General features: G+C 55.0%; 1 protein-coding gene across 5 annotated transcripts; it reads left to right on the top strand.

Annotated features, from left to right (window-relative positions):
• Positions 1 to 3: 3 nt before the first annotated feature.
• On the top strand, positions 4 to 17,163 carry LOC129323810 (CWF19-like protein 1). 5 transcript variants are annotated; one of them, XM_054970538.1, is made up of 14 exons: positions 4 to 58; positions 193 to 277; positions 554 to 632; positions 999 to 1,100; positions 5,606 to 5,820; positions 6,527 to 6,645; positions 8,898 to 8,982; positions 10,233 to 10,373; positions 11,197 to 11,314; positions 13,232 to 13,311; positions 13,879 to 14,088; positions 14,931 to 15,050; positions 16,004 to 16,101; positions 16,526 to 17,163. In XM_054970538.1, the coding sequence occupies exons 1-14, from the start codon at positions 24 to 26 to the stop codon at positions 16,668 to 16,670; spliced, it is 1,632 nt and encodes a 543-aa protein (XP_054826513.1). In that variant the 5' UTR covers positions 4 to 23; the 3' UTR covers positions 16,671 to 17,163. The 5 variants fall into 5 exon arrangements, with proteins under 5 accessions (XP_054826513.1, XP_054826512.1, XP_054826515.1 ...); XM_054970537.1 differs by lacking the exon at positions 8,898 to 8,982 and adding an exon at positions 7,401 to 7,515; XM_054970540.1 differs by lacking the exon at positions 10,233 to 10,373.
• Positions 17,164 to 21,126: the final 3,963 nt, after the last annotated feature.

Here is a 21,126-nt window from a genome sequence, read left to right as displayed (position 1 = left end):
AAGCGCCCGTCCGGAAGGGGAAGATGGCGGCGCCGGGCGGAAGGCGGCCGCTGCGCGTGTGAGTGGGGGGGGGGGGGGGCGCGCGTCTCCCGGGAGATCCGGGGGGGGCGGCGAGGAGGGGGCGGCTCTCAGGCCCGGCAGCCCCTCCCTCCCCCGGCTAAACTCCGCCCTCCCTCTCCCCCCCCTTTCTAGGCTGGTGTCCGGCGACGCGGAGGGGCGGCTGGGCGCGCTCTTCGGGCGGGTGGCGGCGGCCCAGCGCAAGAGCGGCGCCTTCGACGTGAGTCTCCGGCCGGGGCTCCCGGGGGACGGGGAGGGAGAACGGGGTCGCCTGGCCTGGCCTCTCTCCGCCGGCGCCGCCCTCTCAGGGCCCGGCGCCCCTCCCGCGCCTCGCCCCCAACAGCCCTGCGGAGTCGGCCGGGCCGCGCGAGCTGGAGCACCGGGCAAGCCCCGGGGTCGGGGCGGCGGGATCCTGGCCGGGGGGCCGCGGCCGACAGTCCGGCCCTGGGTCTCCCGGCGCCCCCGCTCACCCGCTCCCTCCCTCCCTGCCTCGCAGTTGCTCTTGTGCGTCGGGGACTTCTTCGGCTCTGCTGGGGACGCGGACTGGGAGGAGTACCGGACGGGGGCCAAGAAAGGTAGGGGCGGCCGGGGGGGGGCGGGGCGGGGCTGGACGAAGCCGGGCTCCCCTCACTCCCCCCCCCGCGCCGGGCCCCGGAGGGAGACGCGCCTCCTCCTCCTCTCCCCCCCCCCCCCCGTGCGCGTCGAAAGCTCCGCGGCCAGGGGGCCGGGCTGCCGGCGCGCCCCTGCATGGCACGCGGGCGCTGCGCAGGCTCGCTCCTTGCCCGGATTCCCTGCCTGTAAACGCCCCCCCCCACTCCTACCTCGTCGGAACGGCGCTGGGTTCCGGCCCCTCCCACCTCTCCGGAGCAACGGGAGGGGGAGACGGACCCTTTGTGCTTGAGCAGCTCAGGCCCCCCAGCCCACGGCTTTCTGTTTCTCAGCCCCTATTCAGACCTACGTCTTGGGAGCCAACAACGAAGAAACCGTTGGCTACTTTCCTGATGTCAGTGGATGTGAACTAGCTGAGAACATCACTTATCTAGGTAATTTTGGAACTTGAATTGTGATTTTTGTCATTGTAACATAGGACGCAACTGTGAGCTTGTTATGTTGATTGGTGTACCTTGGAGGCAATCTCTTCAGTTTCCTGAGAAAATCCCACTGTTTTATTGATGGCGTTGCTTTACTCTTTGGCTTTACAAATGGGGTTAAGTGCGATGTATTGTCAAATGGGGTTAAGTGCATTTGGCAGAAAGGTGCCAGGAGGCATAAAGGAGTGCCAATGGACCTTCCCAGTTTGGATCTTTGTGTTTTTCCAGTTATCTCTTGAGGCAGAGTGTATAGCAGTCCAAAGTAGACAGGCGTTATTGGCTCAGGGTGCTGTGTGCCCTGCAGGCTTGCTACCCAGCTCAGTGCTCACATCAGGCCTGCCACATGCAGGTGGATTCTACATGTACAAAATCTCACTCATGTTCTGGGGCAATTGCTTGGGATTGTTCCTGTCAATTGTATACCCCCTTTCCAGAATAATAAACTTGGTAACATAGCAAAAAAATTTAGGTAAGAAAATATTTATTCCCCTCTCAAGCTACAATTCTAAAAAAAAAAGTACGGGAAAGCAAAAGTATAAGCCTGGAACAGCTTCTTAGCACGGCCACTTACAGCGCAATCCTATGGCCGACCCCAACGCCGACGCGGCTGCACTGGTGGTATGGCGGCGCTGCCGGGCCGGATCCTGTGCCAGCAAAGTGTGGCCGCAGCGGCGCCCGCAGCGGCGCAGAGATGCAATTTTGGAGAACCAGAAAGTGTTGTGGGCGGGTCTGATCCACGGCCGCCGCCAGGCGCAGCCAAAGGGCGCTGTTCCTGACAAGCGTCAGGGGGAGGGGCCAGGAAAGGCGCAGCCTATGGGCAGCACGCGATCCCGGCCAGGCCCCAGAGCAGCAGGCAAACCACGCCCATGCTGGCAGACTGCCTCGGCTCGTGTGTCGGGCGGGGCTCGCAGTCGGGAAGGAGAGGGGTGGGCGTAGTCTGAGAAGCCTTTCCCCCGTTTGCCCAATGTAGCACCAAGTCCGTGGTGGCCGCGTCCAGAGAGGTTGGCATGGGACTGGCAGGCGCCCTGCCATGAGGAATCCAGGGCAGCAGCCAGTCTCTGGCAGCAGGGGACAGCCCCCAAGTGGCGCCGAAGGGGAGGGCTGGCCTGAGGCCGCCACCAAGAGGCAGACACAGCGGGCCTGCCCCCTCGTCCCCATCCCAAGGCAAAGAACACAGACACCCATTGCACAGAAATCAGCCTTTATTATTATATCATCCCACCTCCCCCAGCAGACGTGAGGAAGGGGAGGCGTGTAGGAGAGCCGCCTGTGCAGCAAAACACCCCACCCCACCCCCAAGGCGGCAGCGGCGGTCACCGGCGAGGCCGGCGGCCGGACCCCCTTGGCCGTCCACGGGCCCGGCCTCTCGCACGCAACTGGGCCCGAGGGAGGGGTGCCTCTGGGGCGGGTGGAGCTGCTGCAGCGGGTGGGGCCGGAGGGTCGAGGATGGCGACGAGCTGCCCGAGCAGGGCTTCGGCACGGACTTGAGAGGCACACCCCACCCCTCCCAACAACCATGGCCTGTTGGCGTGGGAGGCTGGCAACTGCTCCACAGGATTGGATGCGAGGCAGGACGCCCTGGGGTGGAAGGTGTTGGAATGACCAATGGGGCTGCTGCAGACGCCCAAGGGGCTGGACCCACTCTGGGAGGCGGCCGCTCATGGGACTGTGTTGCTGGGGCTGCGGCTGCGATGGGGGCGACCCTCCCCAGGCGCGCGAGACCTCCTGCCCGGGATATGGCATCCGCCTGCCACCACCCTGGATTCTCCATTGGTGGGGGCTAGGGTTCCCGCGAGCGGACCATTTCCCCTGCCATCTCCCACCCCCTTGCAGCGGCAGCTCGCACCACCCTCTCCCTGGCTTATCGGGTGCCAGCTACTCTCCCCACCGGGGATTGATCCCCCTCCCCGCTCACATGCCCCGCCCCAACCCTCTACCTGGCCATAGATACAGGGGGGTTAGCCGTGTTAGCCTGTGGTAGCGAATTCAAAAAGGGTCCCGTAGCACCTTTAAAACTATCCAATTTTATTGTGGCATAGGCTTCTGAGAATCAAGTTCTCTTCGGCAGATGGGTGGTACAGACACTGGTCAAATACAGAGGAGGAGGGGGGAGGAGGAGGGAGGGAGGGGGTGTTACTGTGAGGGGAGGGAGGGGGCGGGGAGGCAAGACGGGGTGTGTCGGATACATTTGTGGCAATGTGCAGGTGGGGAGATGTGACGGGAGTGTTGGGGGAGGGGCGGAGTTCGAAGTCAGACTCGCAGACACAGAAGACAGTTGTTGTACATCTCGTTTTATTGCACTGGAAAGAGCGGGCTTGCGTTTAGGCTGGCGAGGGAGGCCGCGGCGCGACGGTGCTTCCTGGGCTGCAGCCAACCGTCCGTCAGAGATGTTTGGGGAGGGCGGGGCGCGGGGGAGCAGCCATGCCCTGGACGTGCCTGTGGGGGAAAAAGACACGTGTGGGCTTTGCCTCGTTCCACTGGCAAGGCAAGCCCCACACTCCGCCATCCGGGGGGGGGGGTTGCACATGGTCGAGGGCAGCAGCTGATGCCTGACGGTCTGGCGAGGATGCACTCAGCCTTGGGAAGCCTTTACCTTTATGGGAGGGAATGAGCTGGTCACAACAAACACCTGGCCACATGTGGTTTTCGAGGCGCCTGCCTCTGAGGCAGCCAGGGGCGGCCATGGTTGCCCCCCACCCCTGCTGGGCCTCACCCAAAGCGGCAAGTGAGCGGGTGGGTTCAGGTGAATGGGCGGTTTGCACTAATCTGCGGAATGCCCCCCCCACCTCCTCCTTACCTGTCAGCGCTCCGTCGGTCATCACCAGGTGGGAGCGCCAGAGTCAGGGCACCTGCAAGGAAACGGGAGAGCATGCGGTTAATTTGCAAAGTGTCATTCCCTTCTGCCACGGAAGGGTTAGTTTGTTTGTGCTTAGTTAGAAGCAACTAGCATGCATCAGTTAGCTGTAGAGTCATTCTTTCTATCACGGTAGAAAGAGAGTTAGGCAGACATTTGCACCTCTTCCCCTTTATGCGAAGTTCCCCCAGTTTTTCGCAAAGTCCCCCGAGTGCATTCTGCGCCTGCCAATGTGAATGCCCTCAGCCCGTTTCGGTTTTCAAAGGGGCAATGCCACTCAGCAGACGGGCAGAGCCTCCGGCCGAGTGCTCACTTACCTGGGGGTTTGGGCGGCGCTGGCCGGATGTTTTGTAGGGCGCGGTCGCAGGTGATTGGGTGCAGAGAGGGGGGCTCGTCCACGCCGGGCGCGCACGCTGATTGGTCCCCGGGATAGTTCTCATCCTATGCTCCTTCGGGCCATAGGGGCGGGGCGGGGCACTCAGAGAGGGGGCTGATTTTTCGCCGTTCCATGGACGCCTATGGGCTACGCCTTCTTTTTCCGTGGCGTAGCTTTTTTGCGCCGCTGTGGGCGTTCCCGCTTCTGGAGGAGCTTAGGGAGCGGACTAACTCCGACCCCGCCTTGCTCCCCGCCCCCCCCTGCGTCGGCGTAGGGCTCTACGCCACTCCTGCGCCGCCGCCCGGGCGCCTGTGGCTTGCACCGGTGCTGGCCCGCCGGCGGGCCAGCGCCGCGTCCCAGCGCGGGCGGAAGGCCACTTACGCGGGCGTACGGGCTAGATGCGCCCTCGCAAGCCTTAGTTCGGTTCCTGTTCACTTTCCGTGCCCTTCTTAGGATTGGGCTGCCAGTCCTAGAAATGCTACCCTTGGTTGTTGCCTAATCAGGATGCAAGTAGGGGATCTAAGGGAAGATGATAAAGAAGAGAAGAAAATCATACGTTGTCTGTCCTGAAGAGAAGGAAGAAGCTGGTCCAGGTGAAGGAAGAAAAAACCAAAACCACCAATGACGTTGTTGATCCAGGCGAAGGACAGAGGCTCAGGAGTGAGAGGGAAGGATTTAGGGGTTCGGCAAGCCAACCACAAAGTTGAGGTCCAGGCGCAGAACCAACTGCCACATTGTAAAGCTCAGGGTGTCCTCCATATGTTTGGAAGGGTGAGGTGCATGAGGGGTTCACGTTCAGAGGAAGTGGCGGAGTCACTAGGACAGTGGACTGGCTGGGCTGGCCCAGCAAAGGCTGAGCAGCAGTTTAGTGGCATTTCCCTGGATCTGGGGTTGATTTACTGGGATGGGTGCTCTGGGCGAGGAGGAGGAGTCTATAGCCTCAGGTTGTAGGCTAGCGAACTTGGAATCAGTCGCTCCTGGGTGTGCGGAAACCTCTGGAGGCTGAAGACATCCAAAGGAAATCCCTACTTGTTCTGGGGAGGGGGGGCATCTTTGATATTCAGCTGGATCGTTTTATCCAGTCCTTTCTGGTTGAGTCAAAGGGTCCCTTGGGGTGTGCAAATACTGGGGTCCCCGTGTAGGGAGGAGGAAAGGGGGGGGCAGCCCTGTTCACATCAGCTTTTTGATGAGCTCCGGCTTAATCTTTACATTCTGTGTTGTACGAAGGGCGCAAAGGTGTCTTCAATGAAGCCTCTGGCCTTCAGATTGCGTACCTCAGTGGGACTGAGTGCTTGGAGGAGCCCGTCCCAGCACACTGTTTTAGCTCCAAGGATGTGACCGATCTCAAAACATCGTTGCTGTCTACTCCAAAGTTCAAAGGTGTTGACATCTTGATAACTTCCTGTTGGCCCAGAGGGGTGGAGAGATTTGGAAACACTCCCGTGAGTATTCCATTTGGACTTGGACGGAGTGGTAGGACGGGGCTTGTGTATTGTGTCGCCCATGGGGGTCCCTTGTTTCTTTTTTATTTTCTGGTAGCGGGTGACACGAGGCTTGAATTTAAATGACTGACTTCAGGCTCTGTTTAATCTCTCTGTCAGATTAATCAAGTACACTTCATTAAGCGGTTGGCCTTCCCGTGGTTGCCTTTGGTAGCACCGTGCACACAGTACATTGGTGTATATGCAGTCAGCGTGGGATCGGGCCTGCTTACCTTCCTGTGCCCCCCGTGTGTATCAGTTATTTGCATTCTCTGTAACTTGTGGAACAGCCAACACACATATAGAGCCTCTGTATACATTTTGTAAGCATGCAGGCTTTCAGAAGTTGTGAGAATGCTCGTGGGGCAGGTGGTAGCAGATTTTAGTCCGTCCGTCCCCCCCTGCATTTTGGCTCTATGCTACCATACTACATGAGCAGTTCTTGAGATCTCCCAGTAGCGGTATGGGACTGGGAACCCAGGTGCAGTACTGTGATGGGTCAGAATAGTTTGGGGGACCCAGAGGAGAGAATATTTTCTAGACAGAAATTTTTTTTAGTAGACTCTTCCCAGTTCGGAGTTTGATGGGATAACTTTTCCCCCAAGTCCTTTTAATCCATAGAATAAAAAAGTGAATTATTTGACTGCTTGTTTTTTTTAAAAAATAGTTTGACGTGGACACTAAGAAATGTGGCTCGGGGCTCGTCTCTGTGCTAGCCAGCAGTCTAAAACCAAGATACCATTTCAGTGGCCTGCAGAAGATTTGTTATGAAAGACTTCCTTACAGGTATGTGAAATCCTGCAAGTTATTTAGGGTGAATTGTAAGTGATGGGTTTTTAAGGGAGTATTGTGCAGTACAATTGCTTGTCTTGATAAACTTTGGGAAACAGAGGGTCTTTCAGCACAGAGGCCTGAAAATAAAAGCAGGGCAGCAGAAAGAAAAGAGCAGGACTAGATGAGGAAAATAGGGGAACATTCACAGGTAGTGTAGATTTTTTTACATTACCCAACACATTTCAAGTACATTGCTCGTTGTTAAAGGGTAGTGTAAAATGTTATGATTCTTTGTCAGAAAAGACACGGAAAGAGTTTTCTGCTTCTTTATGCCAGCTCTTACTTGGTCGTTCAGATACAGTAGTTACCATCCAACCCACCTGAGGCATACATAACCTTGTTGACAGTTCTTTGGGCTGGAAAAAAACCCTCTTCAGAGCCTTTGGCCTGTGACTGTCAGGCAGCTAAGGAAGGCTGTTGATGGTGGGGGGGGGGCTATCACAGAGGAGTCGCATGAAACCAAGCATTGACAAACAGAAAGAATGGCGCCATTCCAAAGCCTCCCCCCTCTGCAATGTCGTGACCAGCTGTCATGATGGTTGCTTTGAGGCTAGACTACTGCAATGTGCTTTACATGGGTCTGTCCCTAAAGATGACTCAGAGACTCCGGCAGGTACAGAATGCTGCAGCCAGGTTTTTATCTGGCATTAGGCATCATACCCATTCTGCGATTACCCTGTTGCTTACCAAACCATTATCCACAACAGGCCCCTTGTGGTCCTTGGACCTTCATATCTGCAGGATGGCCTTTCCTGTTATGCTCTGCTGAAACAGTTTCAGTCATGTGAGTCAAGCCTTCTAAAGGTGCCACCCTGTAAATGGGTAAGATCAGCAGCTGCCCCTTCATACAGCTTTTGGGTGAGGGCTGGGAGAGATCAGGAAGCCCCCTCTGTGCTTCTCTGTCGTTTCACAGAACATGCAACCCCCCCCTTTTTTTTTTTTTTGCAACCCACTTCCTGCGTTACGATGTGTTCGGCCTTGGATGGTTTTGGCTTCCATTGTTTTCCAGTTCTGTCATCCTGTCATACCGTCTATTGAATGTTCTGTGTCTGAATTTTTAAAATATTTTGTAATCTGCCATGAACATTGGAGAGAAAGGCAGTTTATGAGATAAATACATTTATGCAAAGATTCTTATTGACATCATAACAAAGTTAAGGCCTACCTGAATTATGCCAGGAGACCGTGTGATGGGGTTGGAGCGGCCACCCGATAATCTCATGGACGGGGGGCAGCGGAACGAGCCTGCACAGCTAAGAAATGAGGTTGTGCAGAATGCCAGTGCTGCACCAGTGTGTACTGGGAGAGCCAGTCCTTCAGGTATGTGGCCCCTGGATCATGGAGGGGTGGGGAGCGGCAGCCCCCTGAATTGGATCCGGAAACAGGCAGACGACTGTAGCAATGATCGTGAGATGGAAGTTATCTGTTCCCTGCGACTTGCCCTGCTGTTAACTGTGCTGGCCCGTTCTGCGCAGGTTATCGTGTCAGAACCGTTCGCCCCGTGTAAATGGTGTTACAGTAGTCGAGGCTCGAGGGTACTGCTGGTGCCTTGACCATCAGGGCCAAGTCAGCCTTCTGGAACGGGGAGAGTTTACGAGCCTGATACATTATGATGAATGCATGCTTTTTTTGCCATCACACACCTCAGTTTCCAGGAATGGGGCCCTGCCTAACAGCACTCTTCAGGGCGTTCCCAGCGTCCCTTTTAAAAAGTGGCAGCTCATCCGACAAAGCAGGTGTATTTGTCTTTATGTTGTAGTCCCTTTGATTAAGAGCAAGGTGCCCAACTCACATAGGATACTTTTTAAAGATTTTTTAAAGCCTTTGTGGATCTTTTCCCAGGGGGTTCATTGTGTTAAGCGAGCACTGCTCGTCCCTGAATTCCACAGAAACTCTGGAGTCTGCATCCATCTTTATTGCATTCTGCTAGGAGATAACTTCTGTTTGAATTGTACCAGATTCCCAAGTTTACATGGTATTAACAGTTCTGTTTGGTACTGTTCTTGCAGTATTCTCCCATAAACTGTGAATGGGAGTGGAATGAAGTCTGCAGTTACAAGATCTTCTTTCCTGGCAGGTTTGGAAACACGGCTGTCCGAGGGAGCCAGCCCTGCAGTGTGTTATTTGACGCAGCGTTTTCCCTTGGGCTCAGAGGCTTCCTGCAGTCCATGTGAAACGCCTGTGTCTTCTGCTCTTTCATGCAGGAACCACGCTGTTCTTCAGGAGTCAGCACAGCACGTGAGCAGATTCATAGCCCTAGCAAATGTTGGCAATGCAGAGAAGAGAAAGGTAAAGGCCCACAGCCTGCCCTCCTCGGTGGGGCAGGGCGGGGTGGGGTGGGGGGGTGCACTGTGGCTCAGCGGAAGAGCGTTTGCTTTGCATGCAGATACTCCCAAGTCAGCCCCTCCTGTGAAAAGGATCCAAGTAGCCAGTGAAAGGAAAGACCTCCACCGGAGACCCTGGAGAGGTGATCGGGGGGGGGGGGGGAAGAGTTTCCTCCTTCTGCCCCTTGAGCGACTGAGATTTCTTCCTTCCTGCCCACCATGCCCCATTTTCCATCCCGCTCTGGTTGCCATGCCTCAGCTGACCCTGTAGAATTTGAGTTCATACTTTTTATAGTGACCTATGTATTTTAACGGCGCCTGGAATTGAACTACTGAGATTGGTGATAACCTTTATAGTTTTATGTGTTTCTAAGCCTGTATTTATTCATGTTTTGTTCATGTTAGTTGCCCTGAGACTGTTCGCGGGGAGACCGGGTTATAAATCTAACAAAATAAATTCATATCCCTGCCACTACTGAAGGGTGAAGTTTTAATTAATCAAGGCCGTGTCCATGATTTTCAGCCTCTTGATACACAGCGTGTTAAAAACAATCTCTTTATGGTGTGTGTCGTACAGAAAAGAGCCGAGGGAAAGGGAAGTAGTTTGTGGTGCTATAGCATGAGGTCGCCTTGCTGTGTCAGTTGCGTATGATGAGGTCCAATCACAACCCCAACACCAGGTGCCCTTTTTAATGTTTAGAAGGGTAGCATGAGGTGGCTTGATTGGTGGGACGTGCTCACGGCTTGAACTTTGTCCTGGGTCCACACCTTGCTGAACCGTATGGCTATATGGGCCTATGCGTTTTCATGCACCTGTAGTGTCTTGGTGCATGTGCGTGTGTGCAGCACATACCTATGCACAGAGAGATGTCATCTTCCTCCGCCATCACGTGCCCAGACAGGACAGGACAAACAGCAGAGCGCGCCCAGGAATGAGGAGCCCTTGAAGCCCCAGTGCAGTCAGGCTCCCCAGCCGTTGTTAGGAGGGAGCGATTGGCTCACAGCTCCCGCTGGAATCATTCCAGAGATCTGCTTGAGAAATTCAAGAGGAAGCTCCTGCAGTCCTACAGGGTGGGATTCCAGCGCGTGATGGGTGTGTCGCAGCCCCTTGCTGAGTCACTTGGTTGAATCAGTCCTTGTGTTGGGCCGGGGGCTCCGGATCAGGTGGCTAGGAGGTCGCCTCCCCATGTTTCTGGCGCTGTTTCTTCCCTCTAGTACCTCTATGCATTCAGCATCCTTCCAATGAGTTCCATGGATCCAGCAGAGTTAGTCAAACAGCCACAGGATGTCACTGAGAACCCATACCGAGGGCCTGGAGGATGGGAGCGTGGCACCCAGCAGCTGTCAGGAGCAGAGGTATGGTGCTTGCTGTGTTTGGTGCAGTGGTTAAGGGCGGCAGGACTCTAACCTGGAGAGCTGGGCTTGATTCCCCACTCCCCCACTTGAAGCCAGCTGGGTGACCTTGGGCTAGTCGTAGATCTTCCAGAGCTCTCTCAGCTCCACCCACCTCACAGGGTGTTTTGTTGTGGGGATAATAATGACATACTTTGTAAACTGCTCTGAGTGGGCATTAAGTTGTCCTGAAGGGCGGTATATGAATTGAATGTTGCTGTTGTTGTGATGATGATGATGTGGTGTCAGGCAGCCAGTCTCCCCTGCTTTAGGAAACGTGCTTGCGGTGCCTTCCTGCGGTCCCTGGAGGCACGCTCTCCAGTGCCTTACGGAATGCTGAGCATGGTGCTCTTTGTGCAACCTTCCTCCGGTACTCCATAGGTGGGTGAGAAGTGGCATTTATCGTTAACACAGGCAGCCAGTCCTCCCCTCCCCCTTGTCAAGTCTTAGCAGTTTCTGCTTAAGGCTTGGAAACGTGGCTGGGCCGGTGACGGAGCAGCTCAGATGCGTTTCTGTGCCCTCCTGAGAATATCCATTCTGCTCCCCAGACCACCAACGTCAGACTTGGGCAGTTTTCCAGATCCTTCAAAAAGCGACGCCCAAGGCAACGTGTGTGTGGCCCGACCAAAACAAAGCTGTTCACTCCAGCAGTTTCACACAGTTTTCCTGACATCTTTAAAAGGGGTGTCTTCATCTTCAATATCTTTATGAGTAAACCTCTCTCCCCAGTTATTTGTGTCTGCTCAAGATAACGACCCCAAACGAGTCCCTTTTTGTGTCTCTGCAGGAGGAACCTGTGGGCCAGTTTTTCTTTGATCTAAGTAGCAAACCAAAAGGAAAGAAGCGGCCCTCTGAAGGCAGAACTGGACAGCAGCCCCAGCCCCAGCGCCTCCCTTGCAAGCCTTGTGAGTACTCCGTGTCTGGCAGGGTGAGGGTTCTCAGCCCTGGAGGGCCGGGCCAGTGTGATCTCGGAGGCTGAAGAGGATCGGCTCTCGTTAGTCCTCGGGCAGGAGGCTCCCGGGAAAACCAGGGCAACGCCACCTCTGTCAGGCTCTTGCCATGCCTTATTTCTACCATTCGATACCATGGCTGGTGGAATGGTGGAATAGTGCTGACTGACGCTAACTGAAAAACAGACGCCCCTGCCAATATTCACGAAGCAGAGGAAGAAGGAGGGCCTGAGGTCACCGGCTGCAGTACACAGCAGGTGCTTCTCCCTTTCAGGAAGAGACGCTCTTTGATCTGAGACTCGCCACTGACGTGCCTTTGTGTACTTCTGGTGTCTGTTATGATTGCGAGTCTGCTTCCTCTGTGTTCTGTTACACTTTGCCCCATGGAGTATTTTGTAAAGGTGAAAAACATAAGAGTGATATAACAGTGGCAATTTCAGAAACGAGATTAGATCAGACAACTGCACCAGAACTGAAGTTGCAGCAGCCTCGCAGTGTAGAATAAACAATTGCAGTGTGGCTCAGAGCCACTTGACCCAAACGTTGACGTGGGCTGGCGGAATCACAGAGCTGGAAGGGGCCATACAGACCATCTAGTCCAACCCCCTGCCCAGTGCAGGATCAGCCTAAAGCATCTCTGACAAGTATTCATCCAGCCTCTTCTTGAAAACTGCCAGTGAGGGGGAGCTCACCACCCCCCGAGGCAGCTGATTCCAGCCAGTACCTTTGTGCATGTAGTTTTAGCCCGTTGCTTCGGGTCCTACCCTCTGCTGCCAACTGGAACAGCTCCTTGTTCTCCAAATGACAGCCTTTCAAATATTTAAAGAGAGCAATCATGTCCCCCGCCCCCCTCAACCTCCTCTTCTCCATCAGCCCTGCCAGGAACTCGCTTCACATCACTCCAATGGAGTCGAGCAACACAAGTTCTGTCCAGCTTTGCAGCAGCCCCCGTTCTAGAAAAAGGGCATCTCACTTGGCAGACCTGGGAAGAGGTCGGGAAGGTTCTCTCCCCCCCACCCCACAAGATGCAGAGTTTCTCCTTCCCCGATCCTTCTGTAGCCTCAGTGGCTGCTGCAAAAGGAGGGCAGGAGACTCTCCCGAAGGGGGACAACACGACACTCCTCCCATTCCGGCCCCAGCGAGGTCACTCAGATCAGGTAGCGTCTTCCTGGTTCCTGGGGGAATTGCAGCCCAGGCCACGTCCTGAGCTCAGCTTGAAACCCAACAACGTAAGGTCCTGAATAACCTCCCCACCCCCGGTGCAAGTTATCTGCCCTTTATACCCTGTTGAAAAGCCCTGGTAAATAAAATGGCCTTGCAAAGATGCCCTCCATTCTGCCAATGAGAGGAGACCCTCCCAGTCACCCAAGAGAGAAGTCTCTTTGGAGGGGAGGAAGCGTAATCGCTGATCAGGAGCTTGAGGCGGGTCAGCCCCTGCTGTCTGGATGGGGTTTCCCCGTGGAAGTGAGCAAGCCAAGGGGCTTCCATGGTAGCTTTCTGACCCACTCAAATGAATGGTGGTGGCCAGCAGAGCCGTGCTGAATGTCCCCAGCGACGTAGAATGCGGTATTTGCCTGTAACTGAAGAATCCTAGAATCCAGGAGTTGGAAGGGGGCCTTCCAGACCATCTCGCCCAGCCCCTGCCCATTGCAGGATCAGCCTGAAGCATCCCTGAAGGAGCTGCTGCTGTCCGGACACTCTCATTGAAGACTCTGCCAGTGGGAGAAGAGGGCAGCTGTCTGTATCCAGTGCCAAAATTCCCAGCCATAGAGACATGGTCTTGCTGCTGGAAGCCTGGCTTACGAAGCGGCTGGCTTGTCTCGCTGCCTTCTGCCATTGACTCCGGCTTTTGTTTTCTCTCCGATTCTGAAGCCCTGCCAACAGCCGCGTGCTGGTTCTGCCTTGCTAGCCCAGAAGTAGAGAAGCATTTGGTGGTGAGCATCGGGACACATGTAAGTATCTGTCGTCAAGGGTGCCTTAAAAGGAGAACGCCCTGCCCTGCCTTGAGGCATGTCGTCCAGACTGACGTGTGTGCTCGAGGCTCCCAGGGCAGCTCTTTCATCTTTCAGGCTTTAGTCTTTAAAAGCAAAATGCTTGTTTTCTGCCAGTGGGTGCCGCCATAGCGCTACGTAGAATCTCCTGAGTGCAAAGAAGCAGGAATAGCCACAAACTGCTGCCTTTTAATATGGGAAAGGGAGAAGCAGCCTAGGCCAAGGGACTACCGAGAAATGTCTCCCCTGCGCCCAGGGAAAGGGCACCTGTGGAGTCGCTGGGCTTTTCTGATGTCCGTTAGCTGTGCACACGTTCCGGAGTCCTTTGTTGCTGCTTTCCCCACCCTAGTGCCACTTTCTCCCCCACTTTTTCTCCCCATTTGTTTGAAAATGCGAGCACTGGCCAGGTCAGCCGAGCTCATCCGTATAACCTGCAGCGTGCATTTCCTTGGCCCCTGACTCCGTGTGGTCGGAGGGCCGGCTGTGGGGCAGGGTCTCTCAGTCACGTGGGCCTCGTTCTTCTTCCAGTGCTATCTTGCCCTTGCCAAGGGGGGCCTCTCTCCTGACCATGTCCTGGTTTTGCCTATTGGGCACTATCAGTCGATGGTGGAGCTGGCTTCAGAGGTGGTGGAAGAAGTGGACCAGTACAAATCATCCCTGAAGGAGTTTTTTCGGAGCAGAGGGAAGAGGTGCGTTGTCTTTGAAAGGAACTACAGGAGTCAGCACCTCCAGTTGCAGGTGAGGGCAACGGCCACGGCTGTGGGGAAGGCCTGGCCCCCGGGTGATGGAGATGTCTTAGCAGGAATTCCTGTGCAAGGCAAGAACTTCCTTGGCTGTAACAGCTTCCAGTGTTTATGACCTTGTGCTCATTCCCAGGCAGTGCTGTGTCTTGCTTCCTAGTAACCGAACGCGATATCGCAAATATGTGAAATGTTCTCACACCAAGAGAGCGCCAAAGTATCGGTTATGGTTGGGAGGGGGGAGAAAGGAGTAAACTAGAAGTTTCTCTCACATGATGTCATTCCTATCAACTTCTGCTCTTGCTTCTAAGTAGTCCTATGGACCTGTATATGGAAATGAGCTGATTTGTGAATAAAAGCCGTTTTGACCAAGAACTAGTGTCTTGCTGCAGTGGTCCAGAGATCTGTCTGCTGTATCCTGTCATCCACAGCCTGACAGGTGGCCCATTGAAAAGCGTCGCCTGCTTTGAGCAGTGTGTAACTGTGAGCTCTGGTGTGTGCTGTGGAAGGTCCTCCTTGGCTAGTCAGAGAAGACGGTATCTGAGTGGCATCAGCCTTCCACAGAGAGCACGAAGGGGGAGAGAGAACTGAGAGCTTGTGGAGAGAGCCAAGCTCTCGGGCTCCCCCCCCCCCTACAAGCAGGTCTTCTTCATAAGTTTAAGTCTGTAAGAGGAGGAGGGGTGGGCCCCTCCTCTGCTGTGATGACGGCTGGAGCTGAGGGGCGCCCTCGGGGCCCCAGTGATGGAGCTGCTGCCACTGCTGCTGCAGAGGAGGAGCTTTCGCCTCCTTGCCATGATGCAAGCGCAGGGAGCCCTAAGCGTGGTGGAAATGCCGTTGCAGGTGGTCCCTGTGCCTCAGGACTGCTGCACGACGGAAGACATTAAGGAGGCCTTCGTAGTCCAGGCAGAGGAGCAGCAGATGGAACTGCTCGAAATCCCAGAACATTCGTCTCTCAAGCAAGTACGGGACAAGCTTGTGGTTCGTGGGCACCTCTTCCGTCACTGTCGTGTTGCAGTCACAAAGGGTGCCAGGAGCCCATGGGTGCTGTCGCCCGTCCCACCCATCCACAGGCAGAGTGCACCACTGAGCAGGGTGCTGGGGGGGAGCCTCGCCTGTCAGGCTTCCTGGGGGAGCCAGGCTCCTCAGCCTCCAGCAGTGGGCAACGTGGGGCCTGCTGCAGGGGGTGGTGCAGGCTGCGCTTCCAGGAGACTCCGGAGGAGTTCCCGTGAACCAGTTTCCAGAGAGAGCTCCGGCCAGGGCAGGGGACTTGGGGGAGGGGTGGCAGGCTGCCTCTGCCCCAGCTGGCATGGGATCTCTGCCTCCTGCCAGTCAGTGCGCCCCCTGAATGCTAGTCTCGACCTATAAGGCCCTTGGTGGCTTAGCCCAGCCTTCATTAGGGCCTGCCACGTTTCTTGGGTGGTAGACCTTAAGGAGGGGGGGGGCTCACCTCAGCTGAGAGCTGGTTGGGTGCTCTGGTTAGAAGATGAGGCCCAGGATCCGGGAGACCCAGGAGTGCATCGCCGCTCTGCCTGGGGGGCTGGCTCTGTGGCCGCGGGCCGGCTACACACACACTCAGCCCATCCTACCTGCACAAGCTGCAGGGGAGGAGAACGGCACGAACCGGTTTGGGCCCCCACTGGGAAGAAGGGAGTGGAATAATGAGGAAAATACATGGAAACTGGGCTGCAGTCAAATCACAAAAGCTCTCAGCTCTCCCACAGCTCCGGGACCCCCTTTCCTGCCCTGGGGATTTTCCCCGGGGGCTCCAGCACGCGCGTCTTCCAAAGACGGCCCAGCACCTTCCCCCCTCCAGCCCCGGTTTGCTGCTCTGCTCCCTACCCTTGAGCCCCCAGCGCCCAGGAGTGCTGCAGACGTTTCCCTGCTGACCTGCATGTCGTGCGTTCGCCTTCCAGATAGTGCAGCCAGGAGCGCCCTATTTTTACGTGGAGCTGGACACGGGGGAGAAGCTCTTCCATCGCGTTAGGAGACATTTCCCCTTGCAGTTTGGCAGGTTTGTTTCAGCTGTCCTGGAGTTGCCCTTCTAAGGCAGTGGACCCACAACCGTTTGCTCCTGTCTGCACGGGAGGGAGGGAGGGAGGGAATGCCCATTTTCGGCTGCCTGTGGCTGGCCCTTGGCAGCTGCTTGCTGCGTCTGCTGCCCCGAACATCCATCCCTGTGATTAAGGGACCAAGCAGCTGCCTTCCCTCCCCCCCCCCCCACTGTCATCCTTCTCCTTCCAGGTGTGGGTGGCTTGGGCTGCTGCGTGGCCTGAGGTGGGGGGCCAGTCTGGTGGTGGTGGACACCGCAAGAGCAAGCAGCCGGCTTGAGCCAAGAGGGGCTGCGTGGGCCTCCTGCCCGGTGGTGTTTCTGTGGGCCTGACAGTCTCTGAATGGACAGAAGGGCCAAACCCGCCTTTTCCCTTCCTCTCCCGCAGGGAAGTGCTGGCCAGCGAGGCTGTCCTCGGCATGCCCGGCCGGGCAGATTGGAGGAGCTGCCAGACGGGGAAAGAGGAGGAAGCAGCAGCCGCACAGGCCTTCCGCCAGGCCTTTGCGCCCTTTGACATTGCCCAGGGGGACTGAGCGCGGAGCAGGAGCAACCGGATTGTGTCCTGCTCTTTCTGTTGGGCCCTTCGTAGCAGGAAGAACTGGCGTGGCGCGAGGCCCCTGGACTCTTCCCAGCCACGAGCATTCGGAGCTGCTCCAGCAGCCCCCCCCCCCCCCCGAGGGTCACCTCCTGAGCTGCTGGCACAGCAGAGACCTGGAGGAGCAAGGGAGCCGCTAGCAGGAGGGAGAAGGGGGGGGGGCTCTGCAGTGCGTAGCGGGGGGGGGGGAGGCGGCCTCACCAACAGCAGGTGGAGCGCTCATCGGACTCATCGGAAAGGCCAGCAGGGCAGAGAAAGGCATAGGCTACCTTTCTCTGCTCCTTGACTTTGTCTGGAGCTTGTAAAATATTACTGGGGAGGGGGGTTGTAAAATTTAATGGGGTGGAGGTCTGTAAATAAGCATTGAATGGAAATGGAGTCATGGGTGTGCTATAAATTATTTTGCCATTTTAAATAAAACCGTTTTTAAAACCTGGGTTACGCCTGTTCCTACTCGTTCACGCTGTCCCTTGGCTGGCTGTGCTGTGCTGCTTGGATTTGTCTTTGGGGGAAAGACAGTGGAGACACGGGGCTTTTTAAAAAAAAAAATGTAAATATTTAATGTAAATCAAAAGATTTGGCAGATACAGGCTTTAAAAAGCTTAAATTATAAAGCAGTAGTACAGCCTAAAACAGCTTAAAAATCCCAGTTCAGAGAGAGAAAAATCATGAAAAGAATGTGAAATCCCACTGGAAGAAAAACTTTCGAGCAACAGGAGCCCCAGTGAGAAGATTCCCCAAACTCTTTGCATTGAATTAGGCAACGAGAGATGATGAAACCACAAGCGACTAACAGAAGAAGGGAAAAGGCCACCGTCTCAGTGTCTGGAGGTTGGGGGGGGCTGGAGAAAGAGAGAGGGGAGGGGGTGGGGAGAGTCACTGGGCTTTTCGACGTCCCTTTTAGGGGCTGTTGCAGCTTGGAGCGGGGTGGGGGTGGGGGTGGGGGAGTACCACAGAGGTGTTCTCCTCCTCCTCGCTGTGGAACGCTCTTCACTGTATGGGTTGCCCTTCCGTAAGAACTATTTTCAAGGCTGCTCTTCGCAGTAGGAGACACAGACACCGTTGTTCACAGGGAAATTTAGCACCATAAAAATTAAGGCCACAGTTTAAAGTCAGGTGTCCGGTTCTGATTAAAAGGCCTTCCTCCTGAAAGAGAGTTTTCACCTGACACCGGAAGGCGTGTTCTTTTCTCTCTGAATGGGAACAAGCATAGATGCGGTGCATCGGGCGGGGGTGGGGGGGAGGTCTGGCCCCATGTCATGTTTTAAGCTCTGAGCCATGACTGTCGTAACTGGTTTCTTTCTATTTTATTTGACTTATACCCCGCCCTTCCCACTAGCAGGCTCAGGGCAGCTTCCAACAGATATTAAAAACACAATAAAACATTATAAATAGTATAAAAACCAATATTGATACACAACTTTATATCAGCAGCCTAAAAATCCAGGTGCCACCAAACAAGTCTGGCCGCTACAGAGTCTCTACAACCACGGGTACCGCCATGATGTACCTCCAGGGCGGCTGCAAAAGGAGAGTGTGGCGTTCAAGAAAGGGGACAAAAAGCTGGCCCCTAGTCAAAGGCCTGGCGGAACAGCTCCGTCTTGCAGGCCCCGTGGAACTGTAAAAGGTCCCGCAGGGCCCGGATCTCCATTGGGAGAGCGTTCCACCGGGCCGGGGCAGAAAAGGCCCTGGCCCTAGTTGAGGCCAGACGAATGTCCCTCGGTCCGGGGACCACCAGAAGCTGTTTATCCACAGAGTACAAGGCCCTATGGGGGCATAATGGGAGAGGCGGCCCTGTAGGTATACAGGTCCCAGTCCATAAAGGGCTTTAAACACTCAGACCAGTACCTTGAACTGGACTCGGAACTCAATTGGGATCCAGTGCAGCTGGCGTAATACAGGGCGGATGTGAGCCCTAAATGGCGTCCCTGTAAGGATGCGTGCTGCTGCATTCTGGACCAGCTGTAATTTCAGGTCAAGGCCACAGACAACCCAGTGTAGAACGAGTTGCAGTAGTCTAATCTAGAGGTGACCATTGCATGGATTACTGAAGCTAGGTCCTGGGACGAGAGAGAGGGCACCAATTGCCTGACCTGCTGAAAATGAAAAAATGCAGATCTGGCAACAGCTGCATCCTGGGCTCCCATAGAAAGTTTGGCATCCAGGAGCACGCCCAGGCTCTTCACCGTCGACAAAGGCTGTAACTGCACTCTCTCAAGGGCTGGGAGCTGGAGTCCCAGTTCTGTCGCCTGACAACCCAGATACAGAACCTCTGTCTTCTGGGGATTCAACTTCAGTCGACTCTGACACAACCACTCCGCCACAGCGTCCAAACACCGGGCCAAAGAGTCCAGGGCAGCATCTAACTGGTCGTCCATTAACAGGTAGAGCTGGGTGTCATCAGCATACTGGTGACAACCCAGCCCAAAGCTATGGACCCCCTGGGCAAGGGGGCGCATATAGATGTTAAATAGCATTGGGGAAAGAATCGCGCCTTGAGGGATGCTGCACACCAAAGGATGGTGGGCGGACATCTGTTCCCCTAGCGCCACCCTCTGTCCCCGACCATGGAGAAAGGAGCTCAGCCATTGCAGGGCTGTCGCACGGATCCCCACAGTGGCGAGGCAGTGAGTTAAGAGAAACTCAAGGGTGAGTTTAAGGGAAAGCTAACAGTTTGTCTCTAATGCCTTCTTCGTTACGGTACCGCACCAAACCAACGGTGTTATACAAGTTCTGTCCCTTTCGGATCAGCCCCTTCGTCACGGAACCATGCCTCCCGTTAATCTCTCCCTACTCATATTTCCGTGTCCCTCTGGACCTCCCAGTCTTATACCCCCTAACCTTTTCCACCCAATCTCTAGTAAGCCAAATTACCAGTCTGCTCGGGGGTTACACAGAACAATCCAATCTGGACTGAAGCACAGCGCCCCCAGTAATCCCCCTCTTTTACATACATTCTACGTACTTTAGTGTATAGCCTTTTGGAGGCCTCAAGAGTGCGGGCGGTCACCCTGCGCATCAATTCAAGAAGCATCAGTTCAGGCGCTCTGAGGTTATTTCTCACCACTGCTCCGTTCCTCCTGCATCAGCCCAGGAAAGCGCTCTTCGGGACAGGGGGCTGTACTCTCAACGCGCACCCTGCAGGATTATGGAGTCATTCAGGACAGTACATGTTCGCTGTGTCTGTTCTCTGGGCCTGCGTTGCTCCACCCTCAGTTGGGGGTGTCTGGCAGCGCTCCCCTCTTTTACACGGAAACGTAAGAGCTGGGAGAGACCCGAAGGATCATTCAGCCCAAACCCACGCACAGTGCAGGGAGTTGACAGCTGCTCATTCAGTGCCCCCCGCCCCCCCCCGGCTCTATGCCTAGAGGAAGGCAAAAAATCTCCAGGTCCCCCGGCCAGCCTGGCCCAGAGGAAGATTCCTTCTGGACCCGAAAGTGATGATCAGCATTACCCTGGGTGCATAAGAAGGGGCCACACATTTGTTGTCATTTATTTTCTGGTGTGTGTGGCCGTAGCCATTCCCATGTGTCTATCTGGTAGTAATGAAATCTCATTAGAGTATGATTTTTGTCCCTACTACCCCTACTACTGTCCCTGACCTACACACCTTTCGCCGTGCCCTTAAGATGTTATTATTCCAACAAGCGGAGCTGGCCTAAATGTGTTTTAATTGAGTTGTCCTGTTCTGAGTTAAATTATCCAATATGTTTATATTTTATATCCTTACTGTTTTATATTTGTATGTTTTATTTTGGCTGTACACCGCCCTGAGTCCTTCGGGAGATGGGCGGTATAAAAATTCAATTAAAGTTAAAGTTAAAATGTGCTAATTTCCCATTTCTGATGTTTGCCACCCCAAATCGAGGATCCCTGTATACATATTAATAGATCCCAACAAGAAACTTAACTCTCTTGCGCTGGTTTACAAACATGCTCAGAGGGATGTCCCTTGTGCCAGAGGGTACGCGCGCGTGAGCCATGTGGGTATACATTTCCAGGTTCATTTTGTAAGCTGCTTGGGAAAGGCAAATATAAATATTTTAAGAGGGGGAGAGAGAATCTCCAGCCCCCGCCGCACATTTTCCAGTAACGGCCATCGTAGCCGTCTGGCCAATGAGGCCTGCCGCCATCTGCAACCACCGGCGCCAGCGTCCAGGATTCCTCACTGGGCCATGGGGGTCTTTGACCACCAGCCTGCATGGCTCTTGCAACCTTGATTTTGAGGAACTCCTGAGCAGATGATGCTTTTCTTAGATACTCAGAACACACCCGCAGTGTTGAAAGATGTAAGCTGTGTCAGGAAGTGTGTGAAACTAGGGTTCCTCTTCCGCTCTCAAGGTGAAACCCTTTCCAGTAAGAAGACGTAAGTAATCTTTCATCACAATTTGAAA

This window comes from Eublepharis macularius, chromosome 2 (assembly GCF_028583425.1).
Source record: "Eublepharis macularius isolate TG4126 chromosome 2, MPM_Emac_v1.0, whole genome shotgun sequence".
NCBI lineage: Eukaryota > Metazoa > Chordata > Lepidosauria > Squamata > Eublepharidae > Eublepharis > Eublepharis macularius.
Note: the sequence above shows the minus strand (reverse complement) of the source record. Positions and strands in the feature narration are given on the sequence as shown.